The sequence below is a fragment of the Excalfactoria chinensis genome, chromosome 1 (genome assembly GCF_039878825.1).
Source record: "Excalfactoria chinensis isolate bCotChi1 chromosome 1, bCotChi1.hap2, whole genome shotgun sequence".
Taxonomy (NCBI): Eukaryota; Metazoa; Chordata; class Aves; order Galliformes; family Phasianidae; genus Excalfactoria; species Excalfactoria chinensis.
The window spans coordinates 6926434-6951818 of NC_092825.1; the positions used below are offsets into that span (position 1 = coordinate 6926434).

General features: G+C 42.9%; 1 protein-coding gene across 1 annotated transcript in view; it reads left to right on the forward strand.

Annotated features, from left to right (window-relative positions):
- Positions 1–25385, forward strand: part of ELAPOR2 (endosome-lysosome associated apoptosis and autophagy regulator family member 2) — an 89744-nt gene that overhangs the window by 21185 nt on the left and 43174 nt on the right. Inside the window, exon 2 of the mRNA XM_072352063.1 lies at positions 21410–21530. Within this exon, the coding sequence (XP_072208164.1) occupies positions 21410–21530 (121 nt within the window). The remainder of the gene's footprint in view (positions 1–21409; positions 21531–25385) is intronic.

The window sequence follows — 25385 nt, forward strand, 5'->3', positions numbered from 1 at the left end:
CAGCCCGTTGCTAAGGAAGCCTGAGGGCTGAAAGATTTGTCCCTTCCCAATTTACGGCTCAAATCTGAAGCTATGCAGTCTTTAATGAGCCTGTGTATCACAATAACTGAGATGAAGAACCAATTATAGACGGTGCTTGGGTGCCTGGATCATTAAATTCAGCAGGAAAACTCATCTGAGGTCCTGTGAGGATGTTGTGCTTTGTAGGCAGATCAGTGATTGTGGAGTCAGTTCTTCCTGATGCTTTTGTCCACAGCCTAGGAACAGTGAGAAAAGCTAAAAAAAAACAAGTCCTGTGAAGGAAAAATCACGAATCAATGTAAAATTCAGTTGTGTAGGATGAGGCCAACCAGAAATGTGGGCTGTGCTGTTGACTTTGCATGACCATGCTGGAGTTAATATCTGTGTCTGGTTTTCAGTAAAATATAGAAAACGGTAGCTGAAATTTCTCCTTTATAATGTGTTTTGTGCAGTTTAAGCAACCTCTTACCTTCACTTTGGCAGTGAGGACATTGCCTTCTGCCTGCATCTTAGTTCTGCTTTTTTCCCTCTCCTTTCAGTCCTTCAGTCTATCTCCTTTCTCTCCTGGCCTTGTGCTTTCTCCTCTGCTATAGCACAGCTAGGTGTAGAATATATTTCATGACTTTAACTTTACAGAGATGAAGAGGCAGCTTCTCTGCAAGTCCTCTACGTAAAAGACCAATTAACCTTGAGAATTGATCCTGAGGGAAACTGGGGGAGAGTTCTGCTTTTGTAAGACTACATCTGGATTTTTCCCCTCTTTTCTTAAAGTTGAGTCACTGGACTGAACTGTAAAGAAATTCTGTCCATTTCCATGGTGTAAATTAAATTGCATTTTGATAACGAGTTTGACTGACAGCGGCCTTCTTTGAAGAATGCATGCTTAGGAACAGGAAAACCACTGTGCTAAGTTCTGTAGCAATGTAGCAGAGTGACTTCGGTCCAAAGAAATGCCAATTAATTTAATTAATCAAGGGAGTTATAGAAATATTTCTGGTTTATCATTTTCCACTGCTTGTTCTTTGGAGCTGAAATTTAGGCTTGGTGTAAATGCACCAAGGGTCATTTCACAGTCTGTTACTGCAGATAGGAGCTATCAAAATAGAGCAAGTTGTTTGTTTAAAGAACAAGAAAACAGGGAACACAGAGAAAGTAGCCAATATTTTTCTGAATTATGTTCTGTTGGAAGGATAACATGATGGTAATACCAAAAATTGAAATGAAAAGTTGTTTCTGGATTTTTAATAAAACCTTTCACATCTGTACACAAGCTGTGGAATGTACTGCAAGCTCTCCGTGCGTTCTTAAAGCCTTGCAGTCGTTAATGTACACGTATGTTTTTTTTTTACATATATATTTACATATATATATATATATAAGTGTGTATGTATATAGACATGTTCCTCATTTTGGAATTCTGGATTCTTGTTCTGGAGAACACTTCCACCAGTCTAAATAGGGTCTCAATTCTGACATGTCGTATAGAGGGAATTCAATGGAGTTTATTAATTTTCTTTAACTTTTGCATGACTTAAATAAATTCAGCCGAACTATCAGAATTAACATTTGCATATTGTATCATATTCATATATTATGAAAGAAAAAAAAGGGTCACATTAGGGAAATCCTAGGAAGGAAACTCTTGCTACTAACAGGAAGCTGATAAGAAAACACAAGCAAAGCCAATTTGTACAAGCCTTGTAATTCATAGATATTTACAAATATCTTTGTGTAAGTCCTGTATATTTCTACAAGTATTCAGGACTGCAGTGTGGCAATCCTGAAAAGCACTGAAGTTGTCCTTGAAGTCAACAGGAAAAGAGAAAGCTCTCCTCAGTTGAACTCCAGGACAGTTTCAAGTTCTGCAGCAAATATGTTTTTAGGTTTTATTAAAATATGAAATGCAAATCATTCTCAACTTATACAGAAGGAGGATGGATTCACAGTGTTTTGAAGAGGGAATTTTTTTTGACTGATTGCAGGGTTTTCTGGGCCTGTTCTATGTGCTCCCTTTGTCTCCATCTCTCACGTACAGCCCCTGCTCTCATTTCTGTAGCTGTCACAGCTACTTCACACTGGAAAAGCAGAGCTGCTCTTTTTATAGCTGGCTTTGCAACCGTGTTGTAAGATGCTCTAGGACTAACATACGTTAGAAACAGGAGAATGTATGAACAGTTCAAAGCTGTAATAAACTTTGTCTTCAGTCTTTCCTTACGTGTCTGGTCATTCTGTGTGTTTCCAGCTAAACACAGGAGTAGGGTGCCTGATAACACCTGACATTTTCAGTAACTGGGACAGTATACAAATACTGTGAAATCACTGATGATTATTGTTATTAAACCTTTCTACCAGAGCATTCCGGGAGCTGTGGATGAGGACAGAGCTGTTTCTTCCCTTCACCTCTCTTGCTCTTTGGTTGTGGTTCCTGTTGTGTGATGTCCACTGGAGGTGCTTTCTGCCCTGGAGGTTTTTCTTTTGTGAGGATGAGGTGGGGACAAGTGGGGTCCTACTGGTCCATTTTCTTGTTTTCCATGGGAGTGGACACCCATGTCCCAGACACTACAATGATTCTCTCTCTTCTCTTACTTGTGCCCTGTACACAAAGTCTTTGTGTTTCAGTGGGATGAAGGTTGCTGCAGGCTCTGGGAAGGATGGGAGGCCGTGATGCAGCAGGGCTGCTGGTTTTCTCAGTGCATAGACCTGGTAGTGGCAGTGACCTTTGCCCATGCTGTGGTGATATGCAAGCCTTGCCCACTATCAAGGGGACCATGTCAGACCCCACTGCAGGCATAGCTGGGTAGCAAGATGTGGTGGAAGAGATGCTGGTCAGTGTGGCCAGGTGTGAGAGAAGGTGGATCCTTCACATTGGCAGTAACCACACATATGATGTTGAACTTGTAGCTTGCTGTGTCAGCCAAGAGACTCCACCACTTCCCTACTTGACCACCCCTTCCATGAAGAACTTCTGCCTGATGTCCAGTCTAAACCTTCTGTGACACATCTGAGACCCTCCAGAACTGTGATGTCTGAAGCTTCATCTCCACCGTGGTCTGCAGAACACCGAAGTGACAGATGAAGCAGCTGTTAACTACCTGTTTTCCTATCAGAAGATTCTGACTGGCAGTTGGTAGTGGAAGTAGCTCTGCTTTTCACTCTGCCTACAAACAAACAAACAAAAACCTCAGCTGAAATCTGGTCTGGGTAGTTTCTTCTGCTCACATCTGCTTTTAAGTATTCCTGTTCTGGAGTGCTCTCTTTTTACAAAGATATATTTTTTTTCCTTCTCCCATTTAATGTCTTTCTGGCAATGCCTGTGCTAGAAGTACAGCCTCACAGAGCAGGGTTACTGCTGTCAGCTTTCCTCTGCTCACTTTGGCTTCTTTATGACTCCAGAAACACTGATGTGGCAAATGCAGTCAGACAGAAAATAGCAAAGCATGAGCTGCTTCTCCAGCAAAGCAGAGGACTCTTTCAGCATGAAGCATGATAGCATGTAACACAGGTTTTGCAAACTGCTTCTCTGTTGAGATATCACATTACAGTGTTTTTAGGCTAATTTATAGAAGTGCCAAATCCCCACTGGCAGGAAGGACTTTGGGTCAGATCCCAGAGCTTCATCTTTGAAGGAGTACAGCTCTCTAACACCCTGGAAATCTTAGATCATCTGGTTCCAACCCTCTGCCATGGGCTGGTTGCTCCCCACCAGCTCAGGCTGCCCAGGACCCCATCCAACCTGACCTCGAGCACCTCCAGGGATGGAGCATCCACAGCCTCTCTGGGCAGCTTTGCCAGTGCCTCACCATTCTCCCAGTGAAAAATTTCCTTTGACCTCTAATCTAAACCTCCCTTCTTTGAGAGAGTTTAGTGTGGTTTGGTCCTGAGTGCAAATTAATTTCTGGTTGGCCTGCTTGATATTGGTTGAAGTGTACTGATTTAGCAGGTTTGGATGGCGGCCCTTTTCTGAGTCAGTTAAAAGCTGATCGTTTCTGGAGCCAGTCGGTAAAAGCACTGAAAGCTCAGAAGGAGCACAGCCTGGTTCATTATGGAAGCAAGTTCCATTTTTGAAGTAAAAGTGAAAAATCTGGAATTGATTAGATGTTAAGAGTTCATCTACTTGGACTTCAAAATATTCCGTGCCATATGAGTGAGATGTAGATGATTTATATGTAAAGTGATGAAGGAAGAAATGGGGATAATGCTGATTTTCTAAATATCCTGCAGTTTGAGAAGTTCACCAAAACGTGGTAATTTCCCACAAAAGATCTCTGCAAACTGATGCTTTTCCAAGTAGTATTTTTCACACAGAAGCTCCTAGCTGCTTCCTTTCCATACATCCAACCTTCCTGAGCCAGAGCTTGTGCCATGGTCCAACAACAGATGAGGTCCACCTGGGTAAGATCCATGCCCATGCTGTGCTCTGGAACATCTCAGCAGTGGTGCACCTTCCTGATCTATCACTGTGTCCCCATTCTGGGAGCAGAGCAGGAGTGGCTTTGTGCATCCTGCTGTTCCCTGAGAGGTGGTAATGGTCACCTCTAAATAGCGCAAAGTGCTTCCTCTCTTGAGGTTAAAAATGGTTGTTTTTCTTACCGTTTTCCTCCTGTTCCTGAAATAATTTATTTTCTACCTTTTCCTCTCTAGCGTCTTAGCATTAAGCTTACAAATGTACTGTGGTTGTGCAGAGCATTAACTATTTAAAATGAAATTACTGCCTTAGGCTGAAGATTTTAGCTGAGCGCTGGGTGGGCCCATCGGCCTGAAAAAAGCCTTCTTCCTTTTTTTTTTTTTTTTTCCTCTTCTTGTTTTTTGCATTCCTGGCTGCGTAAATCTTCAGAGAATCCTCAGTCTTGTGTTAAAGATTATTGGTCCTCAGACAGGCCTTTCTCCTGTGCATGGCTATTCATGAAAGCATATTCTAAATCCAGGAGAGTTTTCCTGAGGCGCTTATGGCCTTCTGCTGAGGAAAGCACATTATTCACCTAAAGAAAAGACCTCCAAAGCTGCTGTCTTTAACCATATATATCCTAACTATGATATAGACCCGACTCTGTCTTCACTTTGAAAAATTAAATTCTTTGATTGCTGGGATTCTACCTAAAACAGGGAATGCTGATCTGCCTGCCCCCATCTGCCTGCACCTACACCCAACCAGAGCACTGATGGCTGAGAACTGCTGGGAGCTCCCTGACTTTTAGCACTGTTTGATATGCCAATAAATCTGTCCCTCTTCTTTCTGCTTAAAATTCTTTTCATAAAGAATGTGGTTTTAGCTGTTTGGGCTCATGATAATTTCCACTCTGACTTGTTGGGACTGCAGGGGAAGGTTAGTTAGTGTGACTGAGCATACTTACAAAGAGCTCTTTTTTTTTTTTTTTTTCCCCTCTAAGGATGAAAGGATTGAGGTTCCGTGAACTGCAATATTGAGTAATGAGACTATTTGTAGCAAGAAGAATTATATGTGAGATCCTGCTCGGTAAAAGGACAAATTGGCCTTGCATGCAAGTACTAGGAAATCTTTGTACTTTTCAGATTTTCCGATTAGATCAGACATTTTCTTCCCTGAGCCACCCAGCTAGGGTTGTATGAAGAACATGAGCTCCAAACACAGGCAATTACAAGGTAAATGCTCCAATTGTGGGTGCAGAAGTGAGATTACGCCTTCCTTAGAGAGCCTGTACGGACCTGCAGTCCTCTTTGTGACCCCAAGTACAGCTCTGTAGGCAATTTCTTCCCCTTCAGGTGTACCTGCAGCCTCCCAGTTCACCTTCCCAAGGCTCCTTGTGCCTGCTTCCATGCGTTCACACCGTCCTGCAATTATACCGATGCACAACACATGATAGATGAGTTTTGTTGGCTTTTCCCAAGTATAATACTTTCTTGTTTGCTTAACAACTGCAAATTCACCTTCTGACTACATGGGTTGTCTTCAGATAATTTCCCCCTTGGGGAGCCTTACTACAGCTACAGGCCCAAGGCGTGTGTGAAGCATCTAGGAGTGGGCATACCCTAAATATCCACAACTACCTGAGGGGAGGTTGCAGCAAGGAGGGTGTAGATGTCTTTACTCAGGTGACAAGTTGCAGGATGCAAAGAAATGATCTTAAATTGTGCTAGAGAAGGTTTATGTCTGATATTAGGCAGAATTTCTTCATGGAGATGAGGGTCAAGCATTGGAATGTGCTGCCCAAGATGGTGGTAGAGTCTTCATCCCTAGAGGTATTTCAGAGATGTGAGGATGTGGCGCTAAGGAACATGTTTGAGTGATGGGACTCTGTAGGTCAGGTTGATGAGCTTGGAGGTCTTTCCCAACTAAGATGATTCTATGATTCTGTAATTCTTAATTATCTGTGCTCTTGGCTGTGTTGTGTAGGCTGTGTCATGCAGACAGTGGGTTTCTGTCTGCTGACCTGAATACCTCATGGGTGAGGAAACACTTGAAAAAACACCTTTCTGTTTCTGTTGGGCATCACCTGGCATTTACGATTTGAGGAGCCTTTGTTTGGAGGAGGAAAAAGAAAAGAATTTGCAACTGGCAGCATTATTTACATTGTTTTTTTCCTTCCTTAAAAGTACTCAGATTATGTCAGTGCAATGCCATTCCTCTTGTGCATTTTTGTCTGCGAGGGTCAATTAAAAGGCTAATGCAATCATCTGTCTGCCTCGATGACTCCCGAGCACCTAACGTTTTGCTGCGTAATAGCACAGAGGCACTTATTTCTTTAAGGCTGTCTCTGTGAATCACCGTAATGTATGTGAGGAGCAAAAGGGATTTGGAATTAATGTGGTGCAGATCGCAGCTATTGATTTAGCCCTCCTTTCTGTTTGAAAGGAGGCCTTTTTTTTATCAGGAACACATCAGCCGTGCCGTTTGTGTTGTGCTGAATCACTGTCCATAAATCACCTGGTCAGGTCCTCTTATTTTTTTTTTAAATCCCAAGCTCTCTGTCTTGTTACTGGGATGACCATGCTCCCTGGCAGCTCAGCAGAGCCCTGAAGGGATTGGCTCTTCCTGCCTTTCATTTCATCGTGCTTTACTGCAGCATCACTTAGTGAGAAAGAAAAAAAAGCAAACCAAAGCCCCAAGCTCAGGCAGATGGCCTGTGCTTGTAATCCTTCACTGTAATGCCTCCTGACAGAGCAGCTGTATCTCACTGCTTGCTGGTGTTTTCCATCAGAAGCAACAATTTTCCTGGGATATAAAACTTGGCTGTAGCAGTTTGTTTCGTTCAAGAGTCTCTCATAGGAAAGAACAATGCAGGAGAGGGGAAATACTGTTTTGAAAAGGGAAGCAACCTCACTCCCTCCAAGGTAACCTGCTGGCATGTGATCTTTTTTTCTTTTACTCTGTGCTTGTGTATCTTTGTCAAAAAAACTCTCAGTAACTTCCTTCAGTTTAGAGGTTTAGAATGGATATAAGGAAGAGTTTCTTCAAGGAGAGTGTGGTCAAGCATTGGAACAGGCTGTCTCCATCAGAGTCTTCATCTCTAGAGGTAAGAGATGTGTCTCTTAAGAGATGTGTGGACATGGCAATGAGGGGTGTGGTTTAGTGACTGGATGCAGTAGGACAGGTGGATGGTTGGACTTGATGCTGAAGGCCTTTTGTAACCTCAGTGATTTGATGATTCTGTAATTATATGGAAATCCACAGCCAGCAGCAGTGAATTCATAATTATTTTCCTCTGTGCCTTGTGGCGCATGGTTGGTTATTGCTTTGCTGTAGCAGACTAATTACAGCTATTCATTGTGAATGCTGAGTTATGGAAGGGCACATCAAGCACTGGGCAGGCAGGTGTTTGTTGTTTGACAAATAATGGGCAGGTGGAATAGGGCACTACACAAGGAAAGGCCTATGGAAGGTGACAGGCTGGAGAGCATGGGGTGCCTTTCAATGGCTTGGCCAGGGCTGGGGCTGCCCATTCTTGGCATCTCTCAGGAAGCTACAGGAGATTCTCTCTTTATTGGGTGCCTTCCACATCAAACGGAATGTTTTCTGATACATTTTGGCAAGCACATTTTTAGCTGGAAAATGAGCCATCTCCTGCTGAATTTATATTTCAGAATAAAATATCATCCTTTGCTTTCCAACAATAAAAAAACCTGCAATGTTCACAATCCTCTATCCTCCCTTCTTTCCTCTTTCTGTCCCTCTTTCCGGTCTTCAAAGTGAGTGACACTCAGAGTGGTTTCACCTTAAAAATCTTTGGATGGCAGAGACCATTCTGAAGTGACATGTACAGTTCTCAGCAAGCCCTGCCCCTCACTGTGGACTGTGAGAAGAGACATTTAGTCTCATTTAAATGAAGACAGCAATATTTCAGGCTCCCAGATCAGGGTAGATTTTATGACTCCAGTACTTGTGAAGTGCCCTGTGTTTGGTGGTGGGAAGATGGTATGGAAACTGAGGTCAGCATTAGTCAGGGAAATGCAGCTTGTGGAAATCAGTTACTTTCTGCACATGCTGCCTTTTGGTGTATTTTTTTCTCCCCCACATCCAGCCTACATTAACCTTGTGCTGGCTCCATTACACTGGATGACATGAGATAGATACTGCAGTGGCCTGGCACAATGATCTGCGTGCCAAGCGCCTTCCAACAGCCTCTGCTGCCTTCAAAAGGAGGAAATCCATCAGCATAATTGCAAGTGCATTGAGCAGCACCATCTACCTAATTGATTGGATAAGATCATGTCTCTGGTTTTATGTGATGAGTTTGCCTCAGTGAGAAGACAGATTGTTTATCAGGAAAGCTTCATGGGGCTACGAAAATAGAGCTAACTGCTCAGTGTTTACTCCTTCTTGGAGCACTGCTAAAGTGCTGTTAGGATTGCCAGAGCAGGGACTGCTCCGTGAGATTTTCTTCTGCTGGGGAAGCACCTCTCCTCCTCTCTGCAGATTAAGAATGGTCTTGAGGAAGAGACTTACTCAGTATTTAGACCCCCAGGAGACTTGCATTCAATTTCCTTATGTGCCCACCTCACTTGGGTCACATCTGAAAGCTGGTCAGGAGCCAAGCTACAGTTGTTGCCTGGGTAAGTCTTATACGTTGGAGTGTCACAGAGACAGCTCTGACAGAGGCTGCAGGAGGAAAACAGGAAGCTGGGTTAATGCAGGATGGGGAGAAAAAATTTGTAATCAAGAGAGAAGAACAGATGGATCTGGTTGTTATGCTTATATTTAATGTTAAGTTTCCTCCTGGAGCCCCAGCATGTCCATAATATGTAGCATAGCATAGAGTCACTGGGGGGAGGAAGGGATAAGGGGAATGCATTTGTCAGGTTCTGGGAGGAAGTCCAGCTATGGACTTCACTGTGAGCAAATGAAGAAGGCAGAATTTTATTGTAGCCCTCAGCTGGAGCACTGTGGGCATTGCCTTTATGTGTTGTGCCATAGACCTTTGGGAACCATGATAGGACCGTATATGGGAGCAGCATTTGTGCCTGCAGTCCCAACTGGAATGAGCTCTTGCATTGTGGAAGGAGCAATTTCTGCTTTAGAGCTTTTCTTTTTATACCAAGATAGATAAACGAGTACACACTCTGCTGTCCTTGCCATCCATGTCCCTGTGGGGGCAAGCCCATCCTGTCTGGTTATTCAAGTGTCTCCTCATGCTGGTCCATGGTAGGATTTACTGGCCTGCTTGGTGTTGCATTCTGAATGCAATTAATCAGAAGCACACAGATGCAAGAGAAAAGCTAATTCTTCAGCATCTAATTAGCTGGTATTGCTGGAAGGATTAGAAGGCAGAGACAAAACATTGCAGTTCTGACTGTACGTTCAGGGAATCCTACGGAGCAGCAGTGAGATATAGCCTGTTTCACCCAAGACCTGTGTGTTGTCTTTAATGACCTCTTGTCTTTCTTTCTTTGGAGATAAGCAAGAAGCTTTATTCTCCTCTGGTATAAATCAGTGGAGCTCTGTTGGATACAGTGGAGCTCTACTCAGATTTATTGGCTGGGGAGAGATGGAATGCAGAAGTTGGTTGCTCACAGAATTACCCTCATGTGAGTTTTGTGTGTGCAGATGAAAATGCCCATATAGGGATGTATGTGTCCGCACACAAGTTAAAGGTAGCTGTTTATTTGTTTGTATTCAGTGCACCTTGGAGGCCTTGCCTAGTGTCATAAATGTAATGTTATCTGATCATTAACATGTCCCCAACTTGTTCACAAAATAGCCTCACGGTTTGTAGTTAAAAAAGCCAATTACAAGACTCACTGAGTAATAGTCCTTCCAGTCCCTTGGCACATGCATATATTAGAAATCTATCTAACGCAAAGCCTAGGAGAAAAATGATCGATAGCAGGTTACAGTGCTCTTTATTACAATGAATTAATTGTTCATGTCTAGCAGATTCTCCTCCCAGCAGAAGCTCTGATTATTGAACATGTTTCTCCCTTTTCTCATCTACCTTTGCTGTTGGAAACATTCCAGGCAGTTTTGTACCATCATTTAAATTTATTTATGACCTGAGAAGGTTGTGTCACCCTTGAGACAATTAACTTCTGACTAAAAAGTTTGGTGACATTGTAGGGACATGAGGAGTTGGATATTGCAGAAAGTTTTCTGATGAGAAAGTGGGACCCCTTGATTTGGTCCTGCATCAGTGAGTCTCACCTGAGGGTCATATAATCACTGAAGTTAGGAAAGATCACTAAGATCATCTAGTTTAACTATCAAACCATCACCACTGAGAGCTGGGTTCATTTTTGCCTTGATACTTGATCTATTCTTAGTTGACTGGCATAGGCTGCCCAGAGGAGTTGTGGATGCCCCATTCCTCAGGTGTTAATCAGCACTATTTTTCATAGTCCAAGGCAGTGGAGGCCAAAAGTGAATGGCAGCAAGAAAAGTCCCTCAGTCTACAGAGGTGACTTGTGGTGTCAGATTGGGACAGAGATGTGTTGGTGGAGTAACAAAGCAGGAAGCTTCTCATGCTTTCTGTGCTGTACTACTTGACAGTTTATATACTCTTTCTGTTGGGTGTTTGGCGACTCTCTTATGTAGCATAACCCACTTGTTTCACAAGATAGAATTTGACAGAGATGTCCTGTTGAAGGTTTTTGTAGCTGGACTGTTAAAGAGTCTTAAATGTTAAGACAGTAAATGTTCCAAGCCTTTCACTCTTCTGAAGCTACGCCAACAGTGGGTAAAATGTTGTGGCATTATATTAGCTAATTCAGATGTGTTATGATTTTGCTCTTAACTTGTAGATTAAAAAGTATTACCTGTTCAAAAACTCAGCTCTTGGATGCTACTCCTGACTTGTTTCATAAATTGACTTTATGGGAGGCACTGAAAATTGTAGTCTGGCTCCCAGCATGATCTGTATAGATCTGTATTGTCTCCAAATGTGCAAAATGAGGTTAGACTTGTGGGGCAGATGAGTGAGGTAATTTCTTTGTGACTCCCCAGCAAGCCAGTAGTTGATCAAGGAGCATTCAGACCTTTGGTCCAGAGCTGTAATCCTCCTCTGTGCTAAGGCTTATAAATCCTACTGTTCTTTGAGGGTATCATTTACTACCTTCATCTCACGTGCTTCATCTGGGATGTGACTACATCCTTCACTCCAGCACTTCTGAATGATCCAAGTCAAGATACAGGGAGGCAATGGAATATGGTGTGAGGGTTTAAGTCCTACTTTCTCCATTACAAAACAAGTATTTTGGGTCTTAAGATGTCATGCAAGCACATATCATCATGTTTGAATTCTTCAAAAAGGCTTCATATAAAGAAGGAGGGAAAATAATGAAAGAAGAGTGAATTTCACAAAAAAACCCACAGTCATAATACAAGATTATTCTTTAAGCTGCTATTTTTATCACCCGATTGCATGAACTAGTCTCTCTTTGATGAAGATTTGTATGGTTTTGTTGCTATGAACCAGAATATCAGTTTGGAAATTCTGTTGAATGGCTGTGGAGATAAGTACCCCAAGAGACTGTTTTAATTTCCATACTTATGAAACTGTTCTGTGTCTGTGAGAGACCAAAACCAGGATTCCTATACACCCTGAAGCTTTAGCGTCTAGGGTTTTGCTGCCTCAGCAATAGGATCTTCAGTCATACGTAGCAGCAGATGGCAGGGTAGCCACGTCTCACAGAAGAGGTGTGAGGAGATGTTTCATGTTGGGAAGAATAAAGAAGTCAGAGATGACACGCACTTGTGTGTCTGTGACGTATTTCTTCTGATGCTCCTTGTCCTCTCTTGCACATTCTTAGACTGCTCACAATTAGAAACTGCTATTCCCTTTCTTCTCTTTGCATCTTGTAGAAAAGGGGCTTTGATCTCTACCACAGGGTATGTCACCCCATCCTGTTGAGGGAATGAGTTGAGGAAACTTATTCTGGCTGAAAGCTATTGAAAAAGAGTGATTTTCTGATGGATAAGGTTCTTCCTAAGGACAAGTGGTAGTGCTGACACCAGGCAGGAGGGTTGGGAGAGGCAAACTGCTCTATCCTTGTTACTGTCATTAAGCTATCACTGGAGAATCTTTCACATGTATAGTTTATCCAGGTGAAATAACCTTTTCCAGAGTGATTTTCCACCATACCGTAGAATTCTGTATTTGGTATCACAACCCATGAAATGTAATGAGATGACCTTAAAAGGTAGCAAAATGTTTTACTTTTTCTAGAGTTTTATTTGCAAAGATGGCAATGCACATCGTCTGCTATTTAATACTCGGTGTTGTGAGTACATGAACTGATTGTGGTTCATCCTGTTGTTCTTTAGAGTCAATGGATATCTTCAGTGACTTGGCTGGGCAGCAGGTGAAGCCTGGATGAAAGAAACTTGGTTTTACTAAGAACCACTTGTATCTCCAGGATTCAAAAGTATGCAATCCCAGATGCTTGCAAAATGGCTGAACAGGTGCTACACACAGCTCGCTTGTGAAGTCTTGTTTAAAGGGAAGATAGTTTTTCAGTCAAAAGGCTGCTGGCTGACCTGACATTTAGAGGCTGCAAATGGTTACTGGAAGGATAAATAAGATAGTTATATTAAAAAGTTCTCTAGTCATTACTGGGCTGATACTGGAAGGGATTTGGCAAAGGCTGAAGAAATGACACTGTGTTATATGGACATGCACTTTCCTCAACAAACCATGTGCAGAGTGTAGTAGATGGAGTTTCCTGGAGGGGCAAAGCCAGCCTTTGGTGTCAGCCATGCTTTCTGTTCATGCATTGAGATGATGCTGCCTACCTTCAGCTCTTTGCTTTTCAGCAAAGAAATACTTTGCTTTTATATCTGGCTCCTCGCTTTTGTGTCCAACTTCCTGGATGATGATAACTGAGTAGCTGCTTGATGTACATTAGTGCCATTTTATCTGAATGGTAACCATGAGCTTTATTCTGGGAAACTCCTAAACACCGATTACTGGAGGTTCTCTATCAGGTTAGGCAAACTTCTATCAGGAATGGTTTAGATATGATAAAAAAGATGGACTAAACAGATTTGAAAATACCCTTCAAACCTCTTGCTTAAAGCTCTGCAATAGTAAAATCACATTATTTCTATGGCAGGTGTTTCTAGGAAGCTCAATGAAGGAGTGGGTATCTCTTGGACTAGAGGCTGGCCAGAGGCTGCACCAGTGTATCCAAAACTGAAACTGCTTAGGAAACATTAATGTCCATAAATCCATGGGACCTGATAGGGTGCACCCGCGGGTGCTGAGAGAGCTGGCGGAGGTTATTGCTAAGCCGCTCTCTGTAATTTTTCAAAGGTCTTGGAGAACTGGGGAGGTGCCTGAAGACTGGAGGATGGCCAATGTCACCCCAGTCTTCAAAAAGGGCAAGAAGGATGACCCGGGTAATTATAGGCCAGTCAGCCTCACCTCTGTCCCAGGGAAGGTGATGGAACAGCTTGTGCTGGATGCCATCTCCAGACAACTGGGAGAAAAGGAGGTTATCAGGAGTACTCAGCATGGGTTCACCAAGGGGAGGTCGTGCTCGACCAACCTGGTGGCCTTTTATGAAGATGTCACTAGCTGGGTGGACGGGGGGAGAGCGGTAGATGTAGTCTACCTTGATTTCAGTAAGGCTTTTGATACGGTCCCCCATGACATCCTTATAACAAAGCTGAGGAAGTATGGGATAGATGAGTGGACGGTGAAGTGGATCGAGAATTGGCTGACTGGCAGAGTGCAGAGGGTTGTCGTTGGCGATGCGGTGTCTGGCTGGAGGCCTGTGACTAGTGGTGTCCCCCAGGGGTCTGTGCTGGGTCCAGTCTTGTTCAACATCTTCATCAACGACCTTGATGAGGGGATAGTGGCCACCCTCAGCAAGTTTGCTGATGACACGAAGCTGGGAGGATTGGCTGACACGCCTGAAGGCTGTGCGGCCATTCAGAGAGACCTGGACAGGCTGGAGAGCTGGGCAGTAAGAAACCGGATGAGGTTTAACATAAGCAAGTGTAGAGTCTTGCATCTCGGTAGAAATAATTGCATACACCAGTACAGGTTGGGGGAAGACCTGCTGGAAAGGAGCTCTGCTGAGAGGGACCTGGGCGTCCTGGTGGACGACAGGTTGGCCATGAGCCAGCAGTGTGCCCTTGTAGCCAAAAAGGCCAATGGCATTCTGGGGTGCATTAAAAAGAGCGTAGCCAGCAGGTCAAGGGAGGTGATCCTCCCCCTCTTCTCTGCCCTGGTGAGGCCTCATCTGGAATACTGTGTCCAGTTCTGGGCTCCCCAGTACAAAAAAGACAGGGATCTCTTGGAAAGAGTCCAGCGGAGGGCCACAAAGATGGTGAAGGGCCTGGACCATCTCCCCTACGAGGAGAGACTTAGGGAACTGGGTCTGTTTAGCCTTGAGAAAAGAAGGCTGAGAGGGGACTTGATCCAGGTTTATAAATACCTGGGGTGTGGGAGCTATAGTGGCGAGGCTGGTCTCTTTTCAGTAGTGCGTGGGGACAGGACTAGGGGCAATGGGCTGAAACTCCAGCATAGGAAGTTCCGCACGAATGTGCGCAAGAACTTCTTTACGGTGAGGGTGACGGAGCACTGGAACAGGCTGCCCAGGGAGGTGGTGGAGTCTCCTTCTCTGGAGATATTCAAGACACGCCTGGACGCCTACCTGTGCGACGTGGTGTAGGGAGCCTGCTTTGGCAGGGGGGTTGGACTCGATGATCTCTAGAGGTCCCTTCCAACCCCTATAATTCTGTGATTCTGTGATTCTGTGATTCTGTGAAATGGTGATCCAACATGTTACAGCTGAGTGAACACGTATCTAAGGAAGGACTTTTCTCATCTGGCTTCAGAAGCTTTGTGGAAATGTATAGAACCATAGAATCAACAAGGTTGGAAAAGACCTGAAGGATCATCCAGTCCAAATGTGACTAAGCTAGGCAAATATCTCCTCCAAATCTAGGTAGCTTTCACAGAGAATGTGGTTGGGCAGTGGCACAGACTCCTCAGGGCAGTGGTCCAGGCATGAAGCTGACTGGAATTCAACAAGTGCTTGGACAACACTCTCGGATTCTTTAATTTTGGGTGGTCTTGTGTGGAGCGAGGAGTTGGATTTGATGATCTTTGTGAGTTCCTTCCAATTTGGGGCAGTCTGTGAATCTATGATTCTCCAGATCCAGACATCAGAGATATGTAGGAAGCACCTCATCTGTCTGGTGACCATCACCCCAGAGTGCAGTATCCTGATTGAGAGCAAGGCAATTCCTTTGTCCTGGCTGGTATGAGAGCTTAGTACATTTCTTGTTTCATCTAGGACAAAATATTCATCCAAATATTTTTCTATCAGCCGTTTGTTTCTAAACACTGGTAAGAATTGTCCCTGTTCTTCTGCTGACAGAGCTGCTTGTGGCCCTTTGAATGCACCCTACTGCTCTGCAGAGGTCTCTCTATCTGTAAATATAGATATCTCGACACTCTACTCACTGGTCTAGGACTAGCCATTTGTGTTAACAAGTTTGGGCTGGAATCCTAGGAATAATGTTTAAACAAATAGCATAAAAACTTACATAAATATCATTTATTCGTATTGCTCACAAATATTGATGATATATTTTTGCTGAATTTTGGCTTTTATTCAGTAAATCTCTTCAGTTCATCTTTAATTTGCAGATGGCTTTGGCAGGATTTCAACCTAAGCTTCTGGTTGTAGAAATCTGGTGCTTGAATTAGGCTCAAGATACAAATAACCTGATTTTCAGCAAGTCTGAATCTCTGCAGCTGCGTTGTGGGGTTCTAAGTAATGCAATTAGGGCTGGGTTTCTCTCTGCCAAGAAAGCCACGAATAAATTGGGATTCTGGAAAGAGGAGTGCAGCAGAACATGCAGAAATGACTTTAGGAATTTTGGGATTTAGGAATAAAGGTGGAAATAATTAAAAGCCCAACTCAAGTTTTCAGCTGAAAAGCACCAATATAAGTAATTTCAAGGGAGATTTAGGAAGGAGAAGCTTGGAGCTGGGCATTAAGTCTGAATGAGGTGAACCAGAGCCCTGCTAATGGACTGTGTGCTGCTCACTGATGGGCTTGGAATGGTAGGAGCATGGGGGAAGGTGGGAATATTCATTGCTGACAGAAGATATACTTAGAAATAATGAGTGCAGTACAAGAGGAGAATGGGCTCGATGCCTGAAACTAATAAGAAACTTGCATCTCCTCTTTCAAAACCTGAATTAGGAAAACTGATTGATGGGAAACCCTTTAAACACTGGAGTAGTCTCAGTGTGATGAAGGTTTTATCCTTGATTGTGGTGACATTATGGAGGCTAGATGTGGGGAAGCACAGATTGAGAACCATGAGTGCCATGTTTCTGTGTCCTTTAGGATATTATGTCCTGATGTACCAGGGAAATGAAAGTGTTGTCTCCTCTTCATTGTGATTAGTCTGGGGGGTCACAAGAGCTATCCATGACATTGGACTCCCTTATTATCTCTACTGACTTCACTCTGTTGTTAAAGAGGCTTTTATTTGTGTGATGTTGCTTCACTCCCTCCTCCCCCCCTTTTTATTTTTTAAAAAAAGCACAGCTAATCCCTACTGCACATGTAAATATAGATAGCACACGGGTCTGTAAAGATTATGGGTGCTCCTTTTGGCAAACAATATCTTTTAATAGCATTGTATGCAGTTAATCAGTTTAAGCAAACATATCGGTGGAACAAGCAGTACAAGTTCAGGGAAGGAATAAATGACAGACCTGAGAACAGTTGTTCACTTACTTGGTAGTATTATGGCATGCATTCAGAAGGCTTTTTTTTAGTCTTTTTCTTTTTTTTTCCCTTGGTTTATTGATGTCTGTGTTTGCAAAGCAACATGAGCAGAGCAAGCTGTTTCATTACAAGAGACTTTTGCTGTTATTTCATAACAGTTCCTCGTCTTCATCCACTCTTTGTACCCGGATCAAATGTTTGGTACATCAAGAACTGGTTAGAAGGGTCGGTGCCCTCTTTGTGCTTCAATTCTGGTTAAGTGGAAAAGGCTTCCCTTGTAGTTGAAAGGAGGGAATTAGAAAATTGGTGCAGAAAAACAAGAGATGCATTGAAATGAGTGTTTCTGCTCGTCCCGGAGAAAGCTCTGAAAACTTCTCCAGTCATAGAATGGCTTAGTTTGGAAGGGATCTCAAAGCTCATCCAGTTCCAACCCCTGCTGTGGGCTGGTTGTCCCCTACCAGCTTAGGCAGCTCAGGTTCCCATCCAACCTGGCCTGGAGCACCTCCAGGGATGGGTCATCTGCAGCTTCTCTGGGCAGCCTCTGCCCTCAGAATAAATAATTTCTTCCTAATATTTAATCTTAATGTTCCCTCTTGTAATTTAAAACTGTTCCTCCTCCTCCTCCTGTCACTGTCTGCCCATGTAAAAAGTTGATCTTGCTTAGAAACTGGAAAGCCATAATAAGGTCTCCCTTGAGCCTTCTCCCAGCTGAACAAGTCATGTTCCCTCAGACTGTCTTCATAGGAGAGGTTCTCCAGCCTTCTGATCATCTTTATGGCCTTTTCTGTACCCCCTCCAACATCTCCCATCCTTCTTGTGCTGGGACCCCAGACCTGGATGCGATACCGCAGCTGGGGCCTCATGAGAGCAGAGTGAGTCTATGGAGAGGAAATCAGTACTTCTTGAGTTTCAAAAATACTCTGAAACAGGCCTTTAGAGCAGAGGTGTCTGGCAGCTGTCATAAAGGACTGTGAGGTGACAAGACTGGATGTAGAGGTGTGCACTGGAGACATCTAAAATGCCATATACCAGGTCCCAGGTGCCCCTTACCAAGTTAAGCCCAGTATTGTATGACATGAGGAGCAACGATGTGGGGTGGCACACAGTGGGATGCTGCATTGGTGTGTCACTCAGAGAGCTCCTGGAAGCTGGTGACTAGAAGAAAGCCTTGGAGCTAAGCCTGCAGGGCAGGGGGTGTAGGTGCCTTGGCTACAGGACTTTTGCATGGGAACCATGTGAGGGTGGCGGGCCCAGCCATTGATCTGGTTTTGATGTGTTATGAACGTAGTTCATTGGACCAGTTCTGCTGTTCTTTCTCCCCCTGGAAGAGCTGTCATCAGTGCATCACCCCTTTGACGTCATGTGCCATGGCACAAGGGCATCTATTTTGGATGCAGTGTCCTTCAGAGTGAGCGTACGAACGTCAGAGGGTTTTTTCTAACAGCTTAGTGCGCAGTAGTGCACATGTGATTTCACTGATTCTCCAAAAACAATGAGGCAGAATTCAGCACAGAGTGAAATAAATGTTCCTGCCTGTTTTGGGAGACATTTTCAGGTTACTATTAACCTTTTATTTGAAATTTTATTGCCTAGGACTACATATTGATTCTGAGCGGCTTCTTGGAAGAGCATCAATTTTCCATTTAGAAAATTATCTTTTTTTCTTTCTTTTTTTTATTTTTATTTTTATTTTTTTTTTATTTTATTTTTACCTTAACCCTGTATGGAGTGTTCAAAGAGATATTTTCCTATGGAAACAAACTCTTTGGGCCTAAAATTCAAGCCAGTTTCTCACATCCCAGGAATTCTGAGCAATTAGCCAGAAATGTTATTGGAAATAACAGCTGAACTGGAGGAGGGACAAGTTAAATCATTAAGGCCAAGCCCAGAAAAGTAACAAAGCAGTCAGACTTGTTAAAATTAAAACAGGCCAGTGGCCAAAATTAAAGATACTCTATGTCTGCATGATAGTGGGGAAAAAAAACCCAAAACATTAAAAGCAAAAACAGAGTAATAGCTGGCAACAGATAACATCTGGCAATGACTTTGCTGTGAAATGTTTTTCAGAGAACTGGTGGGAAGAAATTTCTCAATTAGAAAGGAGAAGAAATCACAGCATAGCAGAACTGTGGTTTTCAGAGGGATGCAAAGGAGTTGTAAGCGCTCCATAGTGCTGAGAGGCTTCCTTTATCAACCTGCTATATTTGGAAGCTCAGATTGCTGAGGCAGATTAGAAACTCTGAGCCTGGTAAGCCAGTGCTAATGGGAGATTTCCAGCGCTCTCCAGTGTCACGTTGGCTTTGTAGCCAAGGTGTGATTCCAGCTCATAGGGATGTATCTGAGCTACCCCGGGTGCTGAGGATGGCGTCGCCATGGAAGATAGAGCATCTCATGATGCTGGATTATTTAGTTGAACCTGAGCTCTATGCAGGTATATTCACCTTCTACAGGTAGCCAAGCCAACTAGTTTAAAGCTGGCTAATGTTGTAGATGAAGCTGTGAACTGCAGTGGATGTCTGCAATACAGCTACCAAGAACCAAGTTGGTTCCGTGGTAGAACTGTGTTACAGGGAAGAGGATGTTGTGGCTAGCAGAGGTTTGGAGGTATATGTGTGGCCATGTGCAAAAATCCATCTGTAGAGTGTTCATTACAATCAAATACCAGAAAAAACGGTAAATTCTGTGGAGTAGTTTTTAGTCGCACAGTAGAGTTGAAAGTCAGGTAGAAAAGAAGTTTTTAAAAAAAAAATAAAAAAATAAAAAAAAAATCATCTCTTCCAGAAAGGAATGGAGCACAGTAAGGGCAAATGCAATGGAAAAAGCTTGTTCAAGAGCAAGGGCATGCTGCGTAACCCCCTTGTGAGCCTTGAAACTCTGTTGACATGGCTACGCACACACAGGGTTAAGGTGTTCAGGGGGAGGGATGCCTATTGGGTTCATCTCTCCTGGAAACCTCATCTGGCTGGTTAAAGCTGGGAAGATTTACATGGAAGAAAAGGGGGAGATGGAGACTTCAGTCTCGTGCCTGAATGCAGAAGGAGGGAACAAAACCACCACTTTTGAGGGCCCCTCTGTCCCCTTCCTGCCAGTAAGGGATTGCGTGCTGGGGTGCATCTCTGAAGTGCATTTTGTGAAGGTGGCTATGAAAGCAACCTGAATTGTTGACACCAAGCTGCTCTCTATAATTTCTATCAGTTGTCCTGATATAAAATAGAAAAAAAAAAAAAAGTTCTGAACACGAGTGAGATTCAGAGGGTCTCAGTATCCTTTGCTTTGCTTTCTTCCAGTCTTGAGTGGATTATAGATAATTTTTATCTTACGTGATATGAACAATGAGATGAATTTGTTACGGATTTGTTATTTACATATTCTGGTTGCTTTGTAGTTGAGTTTCAGCATTACAGTAACAAACGACTGTTTTTTTTCTGTTCCTTGAAGATTGTATAATGAGATGAAGAGGTGAAAACGCAAATTTAATTGAGTACTTTAGGGGTGTTGAGAATGTTTATATTGTCTTTCATATATAGCTGTGTATTAGATAGCATCTTCTAACAGTTTGCTGTATTTCTGAGACAAGTAGTTTTTCTTTTCAGTGTTCTGTTAGTTGGGCTTCTAAACCATACGTTGAGCCATAAAGACATTTTTTGAACCATAAAGGCATTAATTCCAGTGGAATCAAAATATTACTTGCAATTCCATGCAAAATACCAAAGGCTTTAATGATTTTTAGTTAGGACTTTATTAATGTCCAAATGGAGAGCTATGGTTAGCAGTAGGAGAAATATTAATTCCATTGTTGTTAGCTTTTCTGTAAGTACAGGAGAATTAAGCATTGTCCTTGTGAGCCAGCTTAATATGTGCAGGGATGCACTAAGCTGAGCCAGAGCCAGCGTGGACCTCCCCTTAGTCTAAATGGGCCAAGGAGGAAGCCTGTGTGGCTGCTGTACATCAAAAGACTGGGACCAATCCTGCTAGGAAGCAAAATTGTATTGGAATTTGCATCCCCTTTCTTTTGCAAATCCCACCTTCTGCTTTTGCACTTGCACTTTGTGCTTGCTCTGCAATGATCCACGGTGATCATCAAAGCAGTAATAGTTCTTCACGTGGCAGCTACTTCCTTCCTTTCTGGTTTAATTATAACCAAGTTTGCTAATCACAGTCTTGATTAATGATCTTAATATGCAAATGCTATGATGAAACTGAAACTCTTTGTAATTGCTTGCAGACAGATTACCACTTCGAGTACACGGAGTGTGACAGCAGTGGCTCCAGATGGAGGGTGGCTGTCCCGAATCCGTCGGCGGAGTGCTCTGGACTACCTGACCCCGTGAAAGGGAAGGAATGCAGTATGTTGGCACTTTTCATTTTACAGACTGCTCCTGTCTGTTTGTGCTAGTTACCATACACGGCACTGATGCCAACAAAGCCCTTTGGAAGAGCTTTAAACTCATGACTCTTAACTCTGTCACCAATGTCCTCAGTTAGTCCTTCCCTTCTAGGTGACCCTGTATGCCTTTCCAACCCTTCCCCTTGTTTCTAGGAGCTATGGAGCAGGGACCGTCCTTGCAGTGCAGTTTTACGTCTCATTAATATCTGCTATAGGTACCCCTGTATGCTAATTTACAGAAAAAATACAACATTCATTGAAGAGTTGTTGCTTGCCTTGAGCTGCCATACCTCTAAATGCCGCAGCTCTCCTGTTTATTTGTAGTAGCAGCCAAAATGGTGACCAATGGTGGCCAAATTGCATTTGTGTAGCATCCATGCTCTCATCACCTGCATTATTTAACTGAAAATAAGCTAAATGTGGAAGTAATGGTAAATGTCTGATTTTCCAGCATTATTTTCATGATGAAGCTCTTGCATTTTAATCTATTTCTTTATAACAAGTCAAAGGGTTTGCATATTACTTGGTCCCTTCCTTTTCCAGTATGCTAATACACTTCATCTTTGCATCCAGGTACATAAGTGAACTGCTGCTCTGCAAGTACATGTGAACCATTCCTTGCTATTTGCTGCTTCCCAGGCTGAATACCCTTCGCCATCTCACATCCTTGCTCTAGCAATTCTCTTCACATCAAATCCTAGCAGTACATTATTTTCTCAGTAATTTCTACCAAGGGCTGTAAATCACTGGGTCTGACAAACGGGAAGAATGATGGCAGTGTCCTTTCAGTTCTGCTGTAGGAGAGATGACTTTTTATTCACTTCTGACTCTTCCTGTAAAGTTTTATTGTTTGTTTCATTACACAGTGTGCTCCAGCATAGGGCATGGCAGTGTTTTTTTTGTAGCACTGTTGACCACAGTAAGATTTCTGAATGCCTGCAAGCACCGGCTGAAAAGTTGCATGTGTCATTTCCTGGTGCTTGGGTTTTGTTTCTGAGGTTTTAAATGTGGGATCTCTGTAAACCTAAGGGATGTGTTATTCAATTACAGAACTGTAGAAGTAGGTAACACTTCAGGGGATCCCATAATTCATCCCTCAGCCCAAATAGCTGTAATACCTGTAACTGTGTAATTTGTGGCTGATGTTTGGCTGGGCTGTTGCCAGGGTCCTCTGATGATGAAGTGCCCACAAACTCTCCAGATATTTACTCATATATTTTCTTCTATTCATTTTCCCTCCAGTTACAGGTTTGTTTTTTTTTTTCCTGCTTTTGAATTTCCCTTGCTGTACTAAAAGCCTTTTACTTTTTGCTGTCTGTGCTATAAGGGGCAGTTAGTGTTATCCCTCTTGATGTACAATCACTTCTGGTGTATGCTGAAGTACGTGGGCATAACTCATTTCTTCTGATATACACTATTTCTTTGTAAAGCTTTTGATAAATGATTTAAGGTCTAGAAGCATTACATTCTTCACAGCTTTCTGGTACAACTTTCAACAAAGGGTGCATTTGCTTTGTTTCATCCTCTCTAATTTGTGTGTGTTGCTCCTCTTAAGCCAGCTCCAGAGAAAATTCAGCTGTTTTATAACACTGGATGAATCTTCGGTTTCTCCGTGTCTTTCCCTGTTAGACAGAGGAGATCTTTACTGTGTTGATTGGCTGTGATATAATATACGAAATACAGGATTCTGTTCAGTACACTGGAAAACTCATCTCAGTAGATGCTTTTCCTCCCTGTAGTGTTGCTTTTAAGTTGCATGGCAGTTCATCTGGTTTGAGAAGCGATTGGATAGTTGAATTTTTAAACATTTATTTATTTATTTATTTTTGAACTGAGCTGTCTGCTCTCAGGGCTTCTGGGAGTGCAGCAGAATTAATGTAGTTCTGTTTGTTGGTTTTTGCTTGCTTGTTTGTTTGTTTGTTTTGTTCTCCTCTGTAGTATATTATAGCTTCAGGAGATGTCTGGCTATATCCTGATTGCAAAAGTCATTTTAGATTTCACATCTCTTAGTCTTTCACCTTTTGCTTTAAGGGCAGCTAATTTTCCTGTCTGAAAGCACGGTTCTACCAGCAGCAGATAGTTACTGTCAGAGTACACTCTGAATATCCCTCCCATTTGGCTTGGCTAACCTGATGGGTTTTATTGCAAAATGTCTGAACCTTTTCTCCTAGGCCTAGAGTTGTTTGGTCCCAAGGCATAGCACATCCTTTGAGATGAGTCTTAATACATTCTTCAGATTCTCATGCATCTTGTAGATCTTCCCCTATGCCTGAGTATCCTGATTGGGTTTCCACTTGATGTATGGTGGAGTCCTGGGCTCCCTTAGATACTTCTATGTTTCCTTCAGCCTACAGACTGGAGGTCTGCAGTATAATGATTGCAGGTAAGATCATGTTCAGCTTTGGATATCCATTACCTTTAGAAGATGTAAAATCATAGAATCTTTAGGGTTGGAAAGACCACTAAGATTATCTAGCCCAACCATCAAACTATGTATGTGATTGCTCTAGATCATGTCCCTCAGTGCCACATCTCTTCCTGAGCACCTCCAGGTACGGTGACTCTACCACCTCCCTGGGCAGCCTGTTTCAATGCCTCATCACTCTTTCTGAGAAAAAGCTTTTCACAATATCCAACCTGAACCTCCCCAGGTGCAACGTAAGGCCAGTGCTTCTCATCCTATCACAATTAGCTGGGAAGGTAGCAATATAGGATCTATTAGTGCTAAAATATAGTTGAGCCAACTATCTTCCTACTTTTAAGAACGGATTGCAGTTGTGTAGTAGCATGAGCTCTGAGGGCTTTTATTATTTTTTGTCTTCTTGAGACTGGCAAAGACCTCGGAAGTCCCTGTTGGTGTTGACTGTGGATACAGAGGCATGTGAGTGGAATTGTGGTTTTTTTTTGGAACACATCTGCTTTTGCTGCTAATTTAATGATGTTTTGTTTGCCGTTGTTTTCATCTATTTGGAAATGCTTTCCACTTAAGAATATCTACTATTGATCTTTGCTGCTCCCTGAAAACAGAATTGACTTGCAAGCTGTCATTAATTTTGGGAATACTGCATAAACCTCTCCAGCTTCCAAATGCCCAGCAGTCATTCTATTTAAATTGTGCCTGAACTGGGAAGGTGATACAACAATATGTTAAACATCTCCAATCATATCCATAAATATGTCTAGACTGTGGTCTCCAGAGGAGTGCAAAGACTCTTTGAGATTGCTAAAAATGTGTTAACTCAGGTGTTCCACATATCTGGAGCAATCTAACTGTGGCACTGAGCTCAGCTGGTGTCTCAGGATGTGCTCATTTTCAGGATGCTGTGCTTTACTGCTTTTCATTTAAATGAACCCATTTAAAATTAGGTTGAGCGTCTCTGAGCTCTCCTGCATTGTGAAGTGTGTGCTGACCTGTGGACGGTGACCCACTCAGACTGCCTGCCAGCATATCCTAGTGTGGCCATTGTCACCAAGTTACATCAGGATTGGGACATTTTTGGATCTTCAGAAACCAATCAATGACAGCTGCAAAGAAGATGGGGCTCACTGAGGACTAGTCACAGGGTTTGGAGTAGGAAGGACAGTTATATTTTGACTGCTTTATGATCTTGGTATTGGATGAAGGATTTTTGGCCTTCCTCTCTGGCCATCCTTTCCTCTTCACCTTCACACTCAGTTAGAAAGGAGGAAGGACCTTCATGCACCAGGTGTTAGTGGTGCTGTAGGAGTTGCTGTTGTGCCATGACTCAGATGTGAAAGTAACGATGAAGGAGAAGCTCTGCAGGACAGAATCTCATTTGCAATAATGTGCTGG